Raw genomic sequence first — 16796 nt, forward strand, 5'->3', positions numbered from 1 at the left:
ATAGATTTCAAACGAATATTTTAATATGAAATATTCAAGTTTTATAATTTTATTTTATATAATATTATAATTCTCAATGTTTTATCAATTTTAGAATAAGATTATAACGTAATGATAATTGGAATTGAAATTAAATTTTAATATAAAATTATGTTATAAATAAAAAATAGAACAAATATTCTATTACTAAATATTGTAAGTAAATATTATATTTTCAATATCAATATATTTATATTGTATATTAAAATATACTATATTTAACATAGTTATTAGTAGTTTTAAGTTATTATTCTGGACATTCCGATCGAGAATATATTTTTTATATTACAAATTAAATTTTCAAAAAGAAATATTGTAAATATATTCAATTGATATTTTGTATCTCGTCTATAATTACGCGTCGCAAATAAAATTCATAAAAAAAGATAAAAGAAGAATATCGATAAGAGAGATGTAAGAATTAAATATTGATCTACAGAAAAATAATTCATGAGAATTATAAGATTATTTTTGGTATTAAAAGATGGCGTTTATAGCGAATTTTACCTTATTTCTGTCTTTTTCTTAGTTATTTTAGTTATTTTTGTCATTCTCTTTCTATCTTTCTAGAGATGACGTTGATTTCAATATTTGTACCTTATCTCTATCTTATTTACTATTTGCTCTTCTTGTCCATCCTTTGCGAAATATATGTGCTGAAAACAAACTCTGATATCTGATTGATTTTCAAGATATTTTTTAAAAAATAAAAATATATAATTTTTCAAAATATTTAAAATAATGCTTTCTCCGTGAATTTTTTTATTTTATTTTATAAAAAAACTTACACAAATTACTTCGCTCAGTTTCTTAATCTGTGTTTCCTTTGTATAATACATTATCAATATTATTAAATATGTTAGACATGTTACAAAAATATTTCTCCGACATATACAATGATAATATTAATATTTAAATTAATATCAAAAATATACGCGATTATTATAATTTAAAAAATATACTCGAGAACGGTTTTACATATTCATAAATATTTATATACGTTGTTCATTGTCATGTTTTTTTTTGCGTCGTATCGATTTATCTCATTCATTGCGTTAGAACTGAAATTTTTGTTATGAAAATTTTTCGTTCCCAATGAACGTAAAATGTTTATTTTGTCTATTTCTTTTCGAGGAGTAGACTTTTTCTGTTCTATATCATCCTGTATACTTGGTGTCGAATACTTGTTATAGGTATATTTTTCGAATTGATCCAATACTTTCTCATCTAACGACATAATACCCCTAGTTTTACTCAACTCTATCGATTTTTTCAAATCTGCACTTAACCCTTTTAAATATCTCGGTGTTGCAATTGCACGCGCCCGTTCAATTTTATTAACAGAATCGACCGATTTCGCGGTAAGAGGTTCAGATTTTTCCGATAATCGATCGAGAGCAGCTTTGGCATGACCGCTCTTCGGCGCCCTCGGATGATCCGACATCTTTCGACTGATCTCTTGCGCGAGAGTGTCGCCACCACAAGATTTCGGCTTATCGATGCAACTGAAGTTGTAATCGAATATACTTCTAGGGCTACGAATGCTTTTCAAGCTTGCCTCGATCAAATCAGCCAGATCAAAGCTGTCGTCCTTTGTGGCAGAATTATCGATTAACAGATCCGAGGTTGTGCTCAAAATCGTGGACTTGCTTTGTCCGATTTTTTTCGTTTTGCCTTTCGATTTAAGTTTCGGTGTCATTGATTTCTCAGTAGTTTTGTTAATCTTCGGTGTAGGTGTACTTTTTGGCTTTGTATTATTAACCTTATCATCCATCATTTTGATACTCACGTTGCTAGTCTTCGTGTCGATTTTCTTTACTTTATTCTGAAATTTATTCATTTTTATCTCGCTAGCTTTATTACTAATCAAATCTTTGTTGTCTGTTTCGCGTTTATTAGACTCGAGTTTATTAATTATCGACTGATCTCTTAGAATTTTTATGTTCTTCTGGCCGATAGTCTGTAAAGTTTTAAGCATGGGCGTTTTCTTTTCCGAAGTCACTTTTTCTTTTTCGATCATAGATTCGTTGAGATAATTATCGGACAATTTTCTCGAAAGAGTATTGATATTTTTTTTACGATTAGTGTCCTTCTTCGTAATCTGATTTTCCAGTGGTGCAAACTTTGACATATTTATTTTCGTATTCGAAGTGGAAACTTTTATGGAGTTTTCTATTTTTGTGCTTGCTTTCGCCAAGTTCTCTATTTTTGGATTTCCTTTCATGGTAGTTTCGATTTTTGAATTAACCGACTTCTGTCTCGCTGTTGTACGAGGTCGATTCATCTGAAAGGGCCGATGCTTGTGTCAATGAGCGAAAAATGAATGAAATTATTTTTATTATCATAGCGAAATTACTTTTTGTTCGAAAATTTCTACTTGCTCTAACTGAAATAGTTGTTTCCAATTGCACGGAATATATAATTTTTCGTACTTGTATTTTTTTAATGGATTGTACTTTTTATACAACGTTTCCCACACGAAATTATCATCAAAGATCTAAGCATTAAAAAAGAAGTGAAAAATAATGGAAAAAAAGAAATGATAAAATGAATTTAGATATTAAATTTATGTTACCTCTTTAGAGATGTGCGAGAGAGATGTTAATTTGATAATATCTTTTACGGTGAGATATTTGATTAATTTATTGATCAAACACTTTGGCAAGGTGAGTAACGTATTCCTTCCAGAAGCGATATTTGTCACGTGTTTTAAAAAATATTCACCTATGAGAATTGTAATGATTTATGAATTTAAAAAATTTAAAAATGATTCATAAAATTAGACAAAAATTTGCAAAAATATTTTATGCTAAAATTAATTTAATAATTTTTAATTTAATAATATTTCACAATTCGGTATAAGCTTTTCGACAAGCATTAAAAATATCATATCAAAATATGGTAAAGAAACAATCAAAATAGTTTCTGTACTAAAAAAAAAAAAAAATAAAAGACGATTGACGAAAACGTTATTAAATATCAATGAAAAAACGTATGAAATAGCGAATAATTAAAAAAAACATCGAATAAACGTTATCGTAAGTTTTATAATATCGTAAGTAACGCGAAAGAGGTTATTGAAAATCGATTTTCTACCGAAGATACGTTGTATCTCGTCCTGCAGCTGATGATCTTGCTTGAAATCTGCGAAACAGGAGGTTTGTACAATCGGTGTTTTATGGGGACCGTGCGAGATTCGCCAGAGATAGAGTACCACCTGTAAAAGTAACGAAGTTACGAGGCAGAATCGCGAGGGCACGATCTATTCGTCAGCACCTGATTGTCGAACACTTTCAAACCGTAATAATCTCTGCTGGGAGAAGGTGCTACCGAATACTTTTCCAGGTATTCGAGCTTACCGCTCATACTCGATGTATGATCCAAATCCGTGAAACCTCCGCATTCCACCTGAACTTGCATCATAATCGATGTGTCCAACTTCGCAATCACGATAAAATCGAAATCTAACCAATCTAGTTTTTTTTTTTTTTTTTTTAGTTTTTTAATTTGTATAAATCTATACGTTTATATTTGCAATGTGTAACGGAATATATAAAAAATATAGAAAATAATAGTTATTTTTATTTATATATATCAAAATGAAAAATGGTGCGATCAAAATGATGACCATTCACATTGATGCAGTAATCTTCTCGAGAATATATATATATGTATAAACAATGTATCAAAATAATATATACGAAGAATTGAGAAAGTAAATTTTTTATTCACATGCGTTAAAATAAAAGATTGTGATCGGAATGATTCACTATTCACACTGATGCGTAATTAAATTTCCTCTAGAAATATATACAAGAGTATGTATAAAAATTGAAGAATATATGAAGAATACAAAAAAATAAGTAAACGTTACTTACAAACATCAAAATGAAATGTTAATAATATGTGATATAATAACCATTTGCATTAACGCAATATTTAATAGCTTTCTTCAAGAATTATGTATTTTTATTTTTTATTTCCGGCTGAATTATGGGTACATGTGCTGCAATCATTACGTCATATTCTCTCGTGTTGTTTATGAAGATGAACAATATCTTTAAATTTTTTTCCACAGATAAAAATCTAACTGATTGAAATCTGAAAAACGTTAACCACTAATTTTTTCTCATTTTTCAAAGAAAATATATAAAAGAAATTTTAAATCTATAATGAATCAGGCCAAGATAGAATGAAGTGCAAAATGTTGTTTGATTTCATTGATATTTTTATTACAATAATTCCATATGAAGAGATGAAGATAAATATAGAAATGTCGAAGTAAAAATGGAAAGTTGCGTGACATTACATACTATTTTGTAATATTATGTAATAACAATATACAATAGGTAGGCTATACGGTAATATCACAATGCATGATTCACAACTTCATAAAAGTCTAGAGAAGAGAATATAAATTTTAAAGATACCAGGGACACGTATCATCTATGCCCCTATTTATTTCTCTTAAAGACAAAACGTTATTATTATTATATCAATTAGAAAACGTACGATGAAAAAAGTGTATTCTTTTCCTCATATTCTTTCTTATCATACTGCACACACTTTCGAGAGAATTGAAAATACGCATATATACGTACAAGTGTATGCTTGTGTTTGAATAAATTCCAATTCGTAATTAATTGTCGTTTATCGCCTTCAATATAATTATAATAGAATATCGATGATGCTAAAAGCTAATAGTGGTGTACTCACTTTAGTATAGTAATAGTATTCTTCTTAATTTTTAATAATAATTAGAATAATCATAATAGTAATAATAGTGATTTACAATAACAATAATAATGATCAATTATATCATGGACAACAGACGCGTATGGTTCTTTTCTTTCCTTTTTTTTCGTTTCTTTTATTTTCACCTATCTTTCTCTAATTTTTCATTCTGTATAACGTTTGATTGCATGATTGATATGACGTTCCCTAGCTCTTCTGACATGATTGTTATGTATCTCTCGAATGATCGTTTAAAAAATCGCATGAAAATAAATTACTATACGCTACCGTAGTCGAGAAGTCTTATGAGCGACGGAATAAACTTAAAGGCTCGTATTCATAACACTGTATTATTACTAAACGATACACCTTTTGTTTCACGAGCGCTTGAAAACGACGTTTTCTTTCTTTCTTTCTTTTTTTTAAATTAAGCAATATAATTTTTTTTAATATATTCCTTTTCGATTAACGATAAGAATAATTTCAATTTGGACGCAAATACGATTTTACTCGACGAGTATAGGTTATGATTATCAACGTTAGATCGCTAATTTTGATTAAGAATTAATTATCAATTCTCTCAACGATTGCTTATAGTATCATTTTTTTTCTTTCTTTTTTTCTTTTTTTTTTTCTTAGAATTATTTTAAAACATTTTTCGACAGATTTTATAAATATAAATTATATTTATATTAAACATCGACGACGAGATATTTAAGGAAGAAATATAGTTAATAAGAATTTCATGTTGTTATTATAAAGATCGTTTTATATGGAAAGTAAAGGAGTATAGTTTGTTCTACTAGAGCGTTCTGAATACAGGCCAGATAGTATAAAAAATTGAGTTTCGTGCCATCATCAACATTTTTTTTTTTTTTTTTTTTTGCCACGTAAACTGGTCGTTGCTGTAAATTCTTCTGCAACAACTATGGCTTGTTACGAGAAGCTGAGTGAAAATAGAACGTTCCACCTAAAATTTCTCGTTTTTTCGAATTATAACGTTTCCTAGATCTAACTCAATCGCTATATTTATCAATCTATCTCGGTATATTCTATGGGATACGTAAAATCGTTCCAAAAAAAAAAAAAAAAAAAAATATCAATGAAACTCTCTTAACGTGAATACAAGCAAGAAAAGAATATACACCATTCAAAGAAAAGTTCAATCAAGTATAAATTACATTGTCTGTAAATGACTTGTGTAATTCAAGAATTTTTTTATGGTTTAAATTTTCAATTGACAAATCAATTAAATTAATAATCTATTGAAATAGTTACTTAATTAACTTGTCAACATTTTTAAAGAATATAATTTATACTTATTAGCTTCATTTAACACATTGTCAAAATTACACAAGCTCTACTGGATCTTTTTATATAAATCAATCCTTAAGAATCTTTGAATCTCGAGTCAATTACAATTGTCAATTAAATTTCAATGGATAAATGAAAAAATTGAAAATGAAGCATTTGAACAATTTTCACATCCCAGTATGGAATATTCCGATTCGAATGAGCTAAAACTGGTTCCACGCGCGACAAATCTAAATACGCTTTTTCTAATCGCGTGTACTCAACGTTTTTGTACTCAGCACACCCACGACGAATTACACCATACAGATTAAGTCTCGTTCCTCGTTCTAATAATTGTACCATCATTATGAGTATATATCCGCGTGATTTGTATCGAAGATAAAAAGTTTCTCGTCGGGTACGAACAACATAAGCGTAAACGACGACGACAACGACGCGCGTATCTCTGATTGCAACGTATAATATGCTCATATACGTGTATACATAAATGTGTATACATATAGATACATACATATATATATACATATATATATATATATATATATAATATTATCTGGAAGAACAGATTTGCATATTGCAACAGCGCGAATAATACCGTCACGCCTTACCGAGGTAAACGATATCCGCATTTTTTATTTCTTCGATATGTTGCTCTATCGTTTACTTCTTTTGGTCGATTCATCGGTTTCAACATCAGTAAGTTCTTAAACATAAATATTTTTCGAATATAAAATGTATATCTGATAATCGATCGATTTATATTAAGTTAATTTTGTAACGATGCAAGTGTACAATAATATTATTATATTATTATATATTATAATTCACCTAAAATCGGCCGTCTAATTCTTTGATTCATCGATGTTTGGTTATAATTTTCGACATTCAATAAATTTCGAATATAAAATATATATTTGATACTCGATCGAGATATATATATATATATTAATTTTATAATACGAATAAATAGTAATATTGCTATATGTTCATTCAAAATCAACTGTTCACTTCTTTTGGTCGATTCATTGGTGATCGGCTAAAGTTTTTCCTCAATCTCGAAGTCAATATTCTAAACAAAGTCTCTTCATTTTTGAATATAAAACGATCGATCTATGTTAATTAATTTTGTAACATGATACATTTGTATACTGTAATATTGCTGTATATATTATAATCATCGCCTAGAATCAACTCGACGCTCAAAATTATTAAATGCTAATCGCACCATTATCGTTCCGTCAATAAGGCGATCGGGTGTGGCAAGTTTAACGAGTACCAATAAAGAGAGAAATAGAAATTCGGTACTCGAATTAAAATGTAATTAACGGGAATTAAATATACGGAGAAAAATGGATGAACCGGGCTACAAATATCCCTCGCCTCACTTTCGGATATAATTGCGTTTATATTAAATATCGAGTAAAAAGTAGTTAGTTAATCTTCGAGCTATTCTCCAAGTACTTTGTACATCGAATGAAATCCCCTATCGAATCGCCATCTCATAGCGAAATGATCTAAACGTATCCTCTAAAGGATATTCTCGTTCTTCTATCTATCTTTTCTTTGTTTCTTCTTTTCAAGTTTACTGGACCAACGAGACCGTGGTATCCGTTAAACCACCTTCGTCACGGCATATACTGGAAGAAGTAGTCGTTTCCTCGGACGTGGCAGGAGCCACGGTCAATTGCCTCTGCTCCATGTGATCCAGAGTCTTCTCAATGGCTCTTAATCTCTTCTCTAAGCTGGTGGTACCCAAAATTCCCACTTGCAACTGTGGGCCAAGCGGCAATATAGCTAGTAACCACCATGTCCACGATGGGCCATCCGGTAAACGTGGCCAATCCTCCTCCGTGTCTGGCATTCGACCGAATACTCGCTGGATTTCCAATTGTTGAGATAACGATACTGTATCCCACCATCTTCTGCCTTTCGTCCTCACCTGGGAATAATTTTTATCGTGTAAAATTTGTGCAATTGGTAAATTGGAAAAGAAATAATATGAAAAATTATAAAATATAAAATTTAATCGAGCATGAAGCGATGTGAATAAATGATCGATGATAAAAGGATTTTAAAAAAAAGAACTGGATAACTTACTTGGAAATAATAATATTCATGCGAAATTTGCATAATTAATCGATGGAAAATTAGAACAAGATGCGAGAAAAAGTAATAATAATTTTAGGCAAAAATAGAAAATTTAATCGAGCATCATATGATGAAGATCGTTAATTTAATAATAAACATTATAATTTAACATTGATAATGACACAAATAACGATTAATTAAAAGTTTGATCACGAACGACGAAATATCTTGCAATGCAATTTCCAAAAATTTCAAATTTCCAATCTCTAATAACGTACGTATATTTACAGTAATTAAATATCATTTCATATAAAAATATGGATTTGTTTCTAAAAGTATAACACACTTTGAATTATTATTATTAGCAATTTAGAATTATTATTATTAGTAAATTCAAAAATTATACGAATTTATCAAGATCTCATTTTCTAACCTCTTCAAATACAAAGCTCGTCTGCTATGCTGTGCAGGCATACTAAACATTGCATGCTGAAGTCGATTAGTCGTAAAGTCGATCGATCGAAAAATCGATTATCAATCGTGTATATTGCATGATGTGTATTCATTTGATGGCTATCGACTAAAATCGACGATTGTATAGAAAAAGTTAATAAAAGAAAAAAAAAACACGAGATATTTTGTCAATAGCATCGTATAAATAATATTGCGCCATCATGTGTCTTATATCCAAAGTATCATATAAATGAGAGTGCTATATCTCGTCAAAATATCTCAATAATGAATGCAAAGTGTATAAAATCTATTTAAATATCATTGAAATCTTACCTTGTCGTGCAACTCTAGAAGATTCAACAGTTGATCATCCTGAACCATCGTATCTCTGAGGAACTCTACTTGAGCTGTATCATAACCATCCCTTTCCCCTCCAGAGAGAACTCTGAATCTTCTTCCACCAACTGTACTCAAAATGCTGCAGCCATCTTTCAGCAACACTCTATCCCGAATCTCAAGCATGGTTCCATATTCCGCGTATCTGGTATAAACAAAAATATTGAATAATTTTATTTTTATTTTTTTCTTTTCCTTTTTTATTTATCTCGTTTTTTTTTTTTTTAATTTAAATGAATGTTCTAGAAATCGTTACTAAAACTGAATTTTTTAACATTTAGGAATGTGGAAAGATATTTCGAGAGCATTAGCGTTTAAATTATTGTCTTCGTACGAAATACACAGACGATGATTCACAGTTTAGTCGATCGAGTTGTTTCAACATTTTCGTTAATGAAAACATAAATTTTGAATTGTTTCAAACGAAAAACAAAATTTTTTTTTCTTATTTTTAAGAAGAAATATTTATTTGTGTGATATAATATTACGGTAACAGTATACTTTATAACATAGTCTGCAGATGATGATTTATTATCAAGAATAATAATTTTGGAATTAAATATCTGGAATGAAATATACAATCTATTAGAATTTTAAATATTTTTTTCAATCTTATTTTAATTTCAAATATACTATTTTAAATACAATAAATTATAAATTCCATTGCAATTAAAAATATAAATATATCGATGAATAAAATATATGAAAATATCGAAAATCGACAAAAAGCATTTGCAGATTTCATAACAGTCAAGCTACTACATTTTTCAATTATATTTATCAATCTTCCAAGTTGTATATCTCCCATAAACAAACTTAAAACTAAAATTTCAAACGAAAATCACCTTCTGGTCCCTGTAGCCTCTCGGTTTATACATGCAGCGATACCAAATTGGCGGACACCGCTCTCCACACATCTCCTCACCATCAACCTGTATCTCGGCTCGTACACGAATAACGGACATGCGACACATGGAAATGCCGTGGTGCAAACGAAAACAGCGATCTGTTCACTGCCCAGAAGGCCGAGTCCTTGGACGAGCTCTAGTCGGTGACTTGCTGCTCTCGAGGCATATTCCACGGGTGCAACCGTTTTCAAAGCTCTCTCTATGAAATCCGTCACTGTCTTCTGGCTGCTGGCCAAATACTGGAAAAAAAAAACGACATTTCGCTAAGCCGAGCAGAAGCTTCGTCGTCCTTCTCGAGAGGTTCCTTTCCGCTGCCAAGGATTCGTGACATTTTCACAATTTCTCGCAAAATTTTACTTTCATCGATTGAAGCTATCTATTTTAAGAATCGTCGATAGTAGTGTAATCGAATGTTTGAAGAGAATAATGTGTTTATGGGTGATTGGTTAAAATTTAGAATTGTTGGAAATATTGGTATGCTTGTGTTTGAAAATATGTAAAAGATTGGAATTAATATTAGTATTGCAGTTGAAAGTTGAAAGGAAATATATGTAATGTATAACTGAAATAAATTTGAAATTGTTGAAGACATTGTTTTTGCTTGTGTTTAAGAATATATAAGAGGTTAGATCGTCGTTAATAACGCAATTAAATTACTTCAAAGAAGTCTTACATAAGAGTGTGTTCGAATTTGTATATAATTAAAGTTTGAGGAAATATTTGATGCGTTTGAAAATATATGAAAGATTATAACATCGTTAATAATGCAATTGAAAGTTGGAAAAAATGTAGTAGAAATATATTTGGTTTTGTAATTCACTGAAATAAGGAGTTTGATGTTGGAAACATTGATGTACTTATATTTGAGAATATATAAAAAATTATATTGTCATTATGTAACATAATTGAACGTTTTAAAGTATGCATAGAAATATGTTTAATATTATAATCAGTTGAAGTAAGTTTGAAATTGTTAAAAACATTATTATTATTCTTGAATTTTAATTATTATTATTATTCTATAAATATATAAGAAATTGTATTATTATTAATTGTATTATTATTAATAATAAATAATAAATTTTTCTTCAAAAAAACATTATATTCTACATTTAACATATCTATCTCTAAAAAATAATAATTCATTAAGTTAGAAAATAATAATGTCCAATAAAGAAGCACAATATATTTACTGCCTATAATAATTTATTATAATTCAATATTATATATTGAAAATTAAGACACGTTCATAGTATTTTTTTTTTCTAAAATTGATAAGAATAGTTTGCTTAAAATTTCCTCTTTGAAAAGAAATGAAATTTATCAACTTTTAACTACAGATGGTAAAGGCGAAAGAAAGATTAGAAAGAAGGAAAAGGAGAAAAACAGAATTGCACGAGAGTAACGGTCACAAAGCGTTGCATAATAATGTAACACGATACGAGGAGGGAAGGGTTACGTGAAAGATACGGGATTGCAAGCCGCAAAATTTATTTAACGTGATTAACGATGATGCTCGCAGAGACAATTGGTAATGACAAAGCACGAACGCGGAAGCTCCTAATGGAGCGGCCATGGCGACCGCAAACAATAATCATTTCAATCTACTGCATCATTAACCGCTAAGAAACATTATATCTCATTTATGAGCAGGTGTTCTTTCTTCTTCCACAAAATATTGTAGTTCAAAATTAACTTTTCGTTTTATAGTTTGTTAACCGATTGCATATATTAGAATTAATCATTTTATCACGATACGTTATTAGAAGTTTCGTTATGCAGAAATATAATTTTTGTTCAATTACTTTATCTACTGATATTTTGTATTATATAACGTTTAATATCGAATTTTTATTTTATTCGATATTATAATTAAAACTTTGAAATATAATAATTTGAATATTTGAAATGTGAAAAAATAAAAGTAATAAATATACGAAAATATATTTAGGACATTAGTATTTAATAATCACGTTAGTGGCGTTAGTATCGCATCATCGGTCGTCATGGCTGATTTTAAAATAATAATTTATTAACGAATTAATGTTATTAACATTAAAATACAAATTGCCCATTGTTCAAGTATAAATTTTTAAAAAATATTTAATTCATTATTTTTAGATATATATATTATTATACTTACATCGGCAAGTGAAGTGACGCATAAAGGACAGGCCGAGGAATAATCCAAGCAGCGATCCAAACACATCCAACAATACGTATGCCCGCATGGTGTTGTTACGGGTTTCCATAAAAGTCGACAACATAAGATGCAGTCCAATTCACCGGCTGTACCACCGGAAAGAGGCGGAAGGAGAATCTCGGCGGATCTTGTTTCGAGTCCTATGAAAAGTAACGATACAAAAGTCACTGCAATATGTTTATAATTCAATAATATTAATTATATTATATAATTTTAAATTTTAGAATAATATTGAAACAATTTTAGAAATGGTGATTCCAAAATAATTGAAATAATTTTATAAATTAAGAAAAATTTAGAAATTAAAAACGAAAGATTTAACCTAACCTATATTTCACTCATTTCTCTCATTTGATAAATTAAGAAGAGAAATTTAGAAATCAGATGAAAACGAAAGATTTTCATATTAATTAATTAGAAAAAGTCGAATTCTAAAAATTCGAAAGAATCAACAATAAGACAAATTTAGAAATAAATACAAATCCTTTGAATCTTCAATTGGATAGACACAATAAAAATTAATTTGATTTATAGTGAATAAGAAACTGGAAACATTCTTATTAATTAATAAGATCAGCAGAAATTAAATGAAAGAGATTTCTTTCGTGTTGCACGAGAATGTTGAATGAAATTTACTTTTAAATAGCTTCGTCGATCTGTTTATCAATGGCACGTATTCAGTCTCGGATATCGTGATGCAATGTGGTTATTAGTACGAAATGTCAGATAAAATTTAATCGGGTAACCTTTTCAGGTTGGAATTGAATTCTTATAAAAAACATATTTAAAAAAGCACACTTGCAAAAAAAAATTCAAATAATATTTGATTCAATGTAAAATATTATATAATGTATTAAATACTGAATATATAAATTAATAATAAAAGCAATTTAAATTATTATAAAACGAATATTTAAATCCACTTGTTTATTTGCAATAAATATTATTATATAAATAATATAAATTATATTTTCTATGCTTCTAAATAAATATTTTCCATTTTTATTTAATAGATATTATGTGAATAAAAATTATTATTTATATTAAATCATTCACTAATTAATAATATTATTCATATATATTATTCATATATATATAAAGATATCCATAAATAAATATTTCTATTTATGTTACTATTTATTCTTACATATATATTATCACTTCAATTATTTTTATTTATATTATTATATAATATTAAAAAAAAATTTCAAATTTAAATTTATGTAAAATTATGTTATATTGTAATGCAGATTGTAATTTTAAAATTCTTTCAACTTACTTTTCAGCTTTTCAATGTCTTGGTAGAGACGATCTAGGCCAGCCTGGAGCTTCACGTTGTTTTGTGGGGCTGTGGTTGACAGGAGCCTTCTGCTAACAGTCTGCAATGAATCAACAAGCATAATTGGATTAAACGCGAACTTTAATCTCAAATTATTAGGATTGACACGATTAGAGGGATCCTTTCTTTGAAATACAATTCATCTTTATTCGAGACGACCTGCTTGAGTTATTGCGTAACATTTAATGGATTACCAGTTACGCAACCGTAAAATCTATTCGAAACCTAATTCTTCGATATTTCGTTTCGCTTCTTTTCCTATCTCATCGTTGCAATTGTCGTTCGCGTTTATATCGAAGATTTCAATTATTATTCTTTAATTGTTCATCTAATAATGTAAATTTATATTTTTGTTATATATTTTTTATATTAATAATAAATTTTAATTTTCAATATGATTCTTTACTTTTTTAATAATTTTTCTTACAATAATTTTCTTATTATACAAATATATTTGTAAATATATATTTTTTTTACTTATAAATATATAATATAAATATATTTTTCTTATAAATAATAAGTTAATTTCTCATTATAAATAATGTTAAATTTTAGTGTAATTTAATGTTTGATATTTTCAATAATTTTTCTTATTATTTATTATTATGTATATCGGTTTTTAATAATTTTAATATAAAAATAAAATTAAAGAATTTTCAATAAATTATAACATAACCAGATGATTTGTAATCATATAAGGATTATTGGTTAGCTAACCTCATTTCACTCTTTTAAGTATTTATTAAGTAATTACAAAATATGTATCCAATTAAAGAATTGTATTAAAGAAAAAAAAATAAAATAAAATAAAAACAAAAGGACTTATAATTAAATATGGCTAATGATTATTAGTTATCTAATCTGACCTAATCCATTTCTTTTTATTCAATTTTTTTTATTAAATAATTACAAAATACGAATCCAAGAGTATTAAACAAAAAAAAAAGTATTAATAAGAATAAAAGTATTAATAAGAATAAGAATAAAATTCTCATAAAGTTTAGAAATAAGAACAAGAGAAAGCGATTCGAGATTTTATAAATTATATTATATTATAGATTTTATAAATTATAAATTATAAGGATTGTATAATTAAACACGATGAACGATTCTTGATCACATAACCTGTTTTATTTCTCTTCTATCAAGCAATTATAAAATATATGTCCAAACATATTAAAGGAGAATTAAGATTATATAATTTATAGTTATCATACCAAATCTAACCTATTTCACTCTGTATTCATTTTTCTATTAAGTAATTATAAAATAATTATAAAATACTTGTCCAAAATGTATACAATATTAATTCTGTAATCCAAACATATTAAATGAGAAATAAAATAAAATTCCAGAGTGCAAAATAAAAATAATAAAAAGTAAAAAGATTTATAATTAAATGTATTACTGTTTATCTAACCTAATCTAATCTAACTTAACTTTTTATTTCATCCTCTATTCAATTTCTCTAATAAATAATTACAAAATACATACCTAAGAGTATTAAAAAAGAAATAAGATAAAATTCTAGAGGAGTTTAGAGACAAGAACAATAGAAAGCGAGAAAATTCGAGGCTCTGCGATTTGTAATTAAACGTGATGTACGATTATTGGTTAACGAACTGAGCTTATTATTCCGGCCGCAAGATTGATAGATAATTGAAACGTCGGATTTATATAAGTTCCAGCCAACTAGCCGCTTATTACAGCTTCGATATCCGTATTTCTCATTGATCTATAATAATTGCAAATTGATCTTTAATCACGTGCTTTCCACCGCGTGTATTATACATTGTGCACGTGATTTAGAAATGAGCACGGTACAATAATCTTCTGGAAACAAAAAAAAAAAGTCACTTCATCAGAACACTTGAAGAGTATAATCTGGGATACGATTGTTCGTGTCGTGTCATTTGAAAGTGAAAAAGAAAATGCGTGTTGAATTAAACAATTGTAATTGTTCTTTTCTGAGATTAAATGATGATTAAGTGCTTCGTTCTTTGATATTTACTTTGGTCGTTCGTGTGATTAAGTTGATTGTTCGCTTGTAATTAATTGGTCGACAATTAAAAATTATTTTAAATAAGAAAAGAAGGAATTAAATTGGAAATCAAGAATTTTGAGAAATAAATTATTTGTCGGAAAATTCGAGATTTGAAAAAATTGTAATCAATTATTCTTTTTTCTCTTTCTTTTTTTTTCTTTTTTTTAATTATAATCATTGAAAAATTGGAGATCAAGAATTTTAAGAATAACGTGATAATTGAAAAATTCGAAATTGAAAAAATCATTATTGGAGATGAACAATTTTGAGTAATTAAATTATCTTTCTTTTTCTTTTCATTTTTTTTTTTTTTTTTAAATTATATCACATCATTTTGTCCTCATGTTTGTCCTCAGTGTCCATGAGAAGACGATTGATCAGAATTTTACAAGTGATGAATATACATGTAACAAGAGGAGAATGAAGTGATTTGATAAATTAATTGCAGTAGCATCGAAGTCAGCATGAAATTGTACCTGAATGATGATGTCACTTTTAAAATGGTCATTCAGTTATCACGATGTATAACTACTCTGTATTAAAAGGAATGCAATGTTTAAAACATGTTACGTAAACGAAAAATCTTTTCGAATAGAAATTAAAATTATTGTGCAATTCGAGTTAATTTTCCATTTTTTTTTCTTTTTCATTTTTTCACAGATTTGGATTTCTTGTTTTACTTGAAAAAAAAAAAATGTAAATCGTAGAACAAAAAAAACAAAATAATAATTTTCAAACATCTTTTTTCTATAAGATTATCGATAATTCGAATTCGATTTAGAATTGCGATTAATTTCTTGTTAAATTTGATAATTTGTAAGCATATTTCGATAATCATCATAATATTACGTCATTTCTTGTATGCAATCACACTCAGAGCGTTAATAAAATATCGAATTCTAAATATTCTTTTTATAAGTAATTTCTAGAAAATTTCAAACTTTTTTTTCCTCAAAATTTCTATTACTATGTATTTTCTCATCTAATGTACCATTCGTTTTATTTTATCGTTATATAATTTTTACAAAATCTTCAAAACTATTTATATAAACATTAAAATTTCATATTGAAAATTTTAATTTATTTTAAGACCAATAAAAAGAATATTCGTCCCTAACATTGAAAACATTCCTTAGAGTAATTAAAACAATTTGTATTGCTATTAAATTTATTTAATATTAAAATTTATTTAATTAATTTTGAATTAAAATTAAAATTAGAATTTGTCAAAGCTAAAATTCACAATTATTTAATTTGTTTTAAAAAAGAATCTAACTC

The 16796-nt window shown here is 27.5% G+C and overlaps 2 protein-coding genes and 2 long non-coding RNA genes across 4 annotated transcripts in view; 2 read left to right on the forward strand and 2 right to left on the reverse strand.

Moving 5' to 3' along the window:
• Nucleotides 1-784: 784 nt before the first annotated feature.
• On the reverse strand, nt 785-3556 carry LOC100872367 (uncharacterized). The gene is made up of 5 exons (XM_012484855.3): nt 3316-3556; nt 3136-3256; nt 2615-2763; nt 2396-2536; nt 785-2323 (listed from the first exon to the last, which is right to left on the reverse strand). Exons 1-5 carry the CDS (start codon nt 3460-3462, stop codon nt 1022-1024), a joined length of 1860 nt encoding a protein of 619 aa, XP_012340309.1. The 5' UTR covers nt 3463-3556; the 3' UTR covers nt 785-1021.
• Nucleotides 3461-4682, forward strand: LOC105735068 (uncharacterized). Its single transcript, XR_015292843.1, has 3 exons — nt 3461-3754; nt 3844-4036; nt 4118-4682. It is a non-coding gene; the product is annotated as an uncharacterized LOC105735068 (long non-coding RNA).
• A 2298-nt stretch (nt 4683-6980) lies between these two features.
• LOC100866800 (LON peptidase N-terminal domain and RING finger protein 3) overlaps nt 6981-16796 on the reverse strand; it is a 63744-nt gene continuing 53928 nt past the window's right edge. Inside the window, exons 5-9 of the mRNA XM_003692440.4 lie at nt 13415-13514; nt 12076-12275; nt 9870-10171; nt 8962-9169; nt 6981-8026 (exon numbers count right to left, since the gene is read on the reverse strand). Coding sequence (XP_003692488.2) covers nt 7670-8026; nt 8962-9169; nt 9870-10171; nt 12076-12275; nt 13415-13514 — 1167 coding nt within the window. The 3' untranslated portion in view covers nt 6981-7669. The remainder of the gene's footprint in view (nt 8027-8961; nt 9170-9869; nt 10172-12075; nt 12276-13414; nt 13515-16796) is intronic.
• LOC147657226 (uncharacterized) lies at nt 11900-13045 on the forward strand. The gene is made up of 2 exons (XR_015292844.1): nt 11900-12284; nt 12360-13045. It is a non-coding gene; the product is annotated as an uncharacterized LOC147657226 (long non-coding RNA).

This window comes from Apis florea, unplaced genomic scaffold (assembly GCF_048593485.1).
Source record: "Apis florea isolate Af1SG1 unplaced genomic scaffold, ASM4859348v1 contig_3203_pilon, whole genome shotgun sequence".
NCBI lineage: Eukaryota > Metazoa > Arthropoda > Insecta > Hymenoptera > Apidae > Apis > Apis florea.

Coding starts and splice junctions, on each gene's coding strand:
- LOC100872367 (XM_012484855.3), bottom strand. CDS start 3,462: ATGATGCAAGTTCAGGTGGAATGCGGAGGTTTCACGGATTTGGATCAT. Junction 3,257..3,315: donor TGAAAGTGTTCGACAATCAG/GTGCTGACGAAT, acceptor TTACTTTTACAG/GTGGTACTCTATCTCTGGCG. Junction 2,324..2,395: donor TAGAAATTTTCGAACAAAAA/GTAATTTCGCTA, acceptor CGGCCCTTTCAG/ATGAATCGACCTCGTACAAC.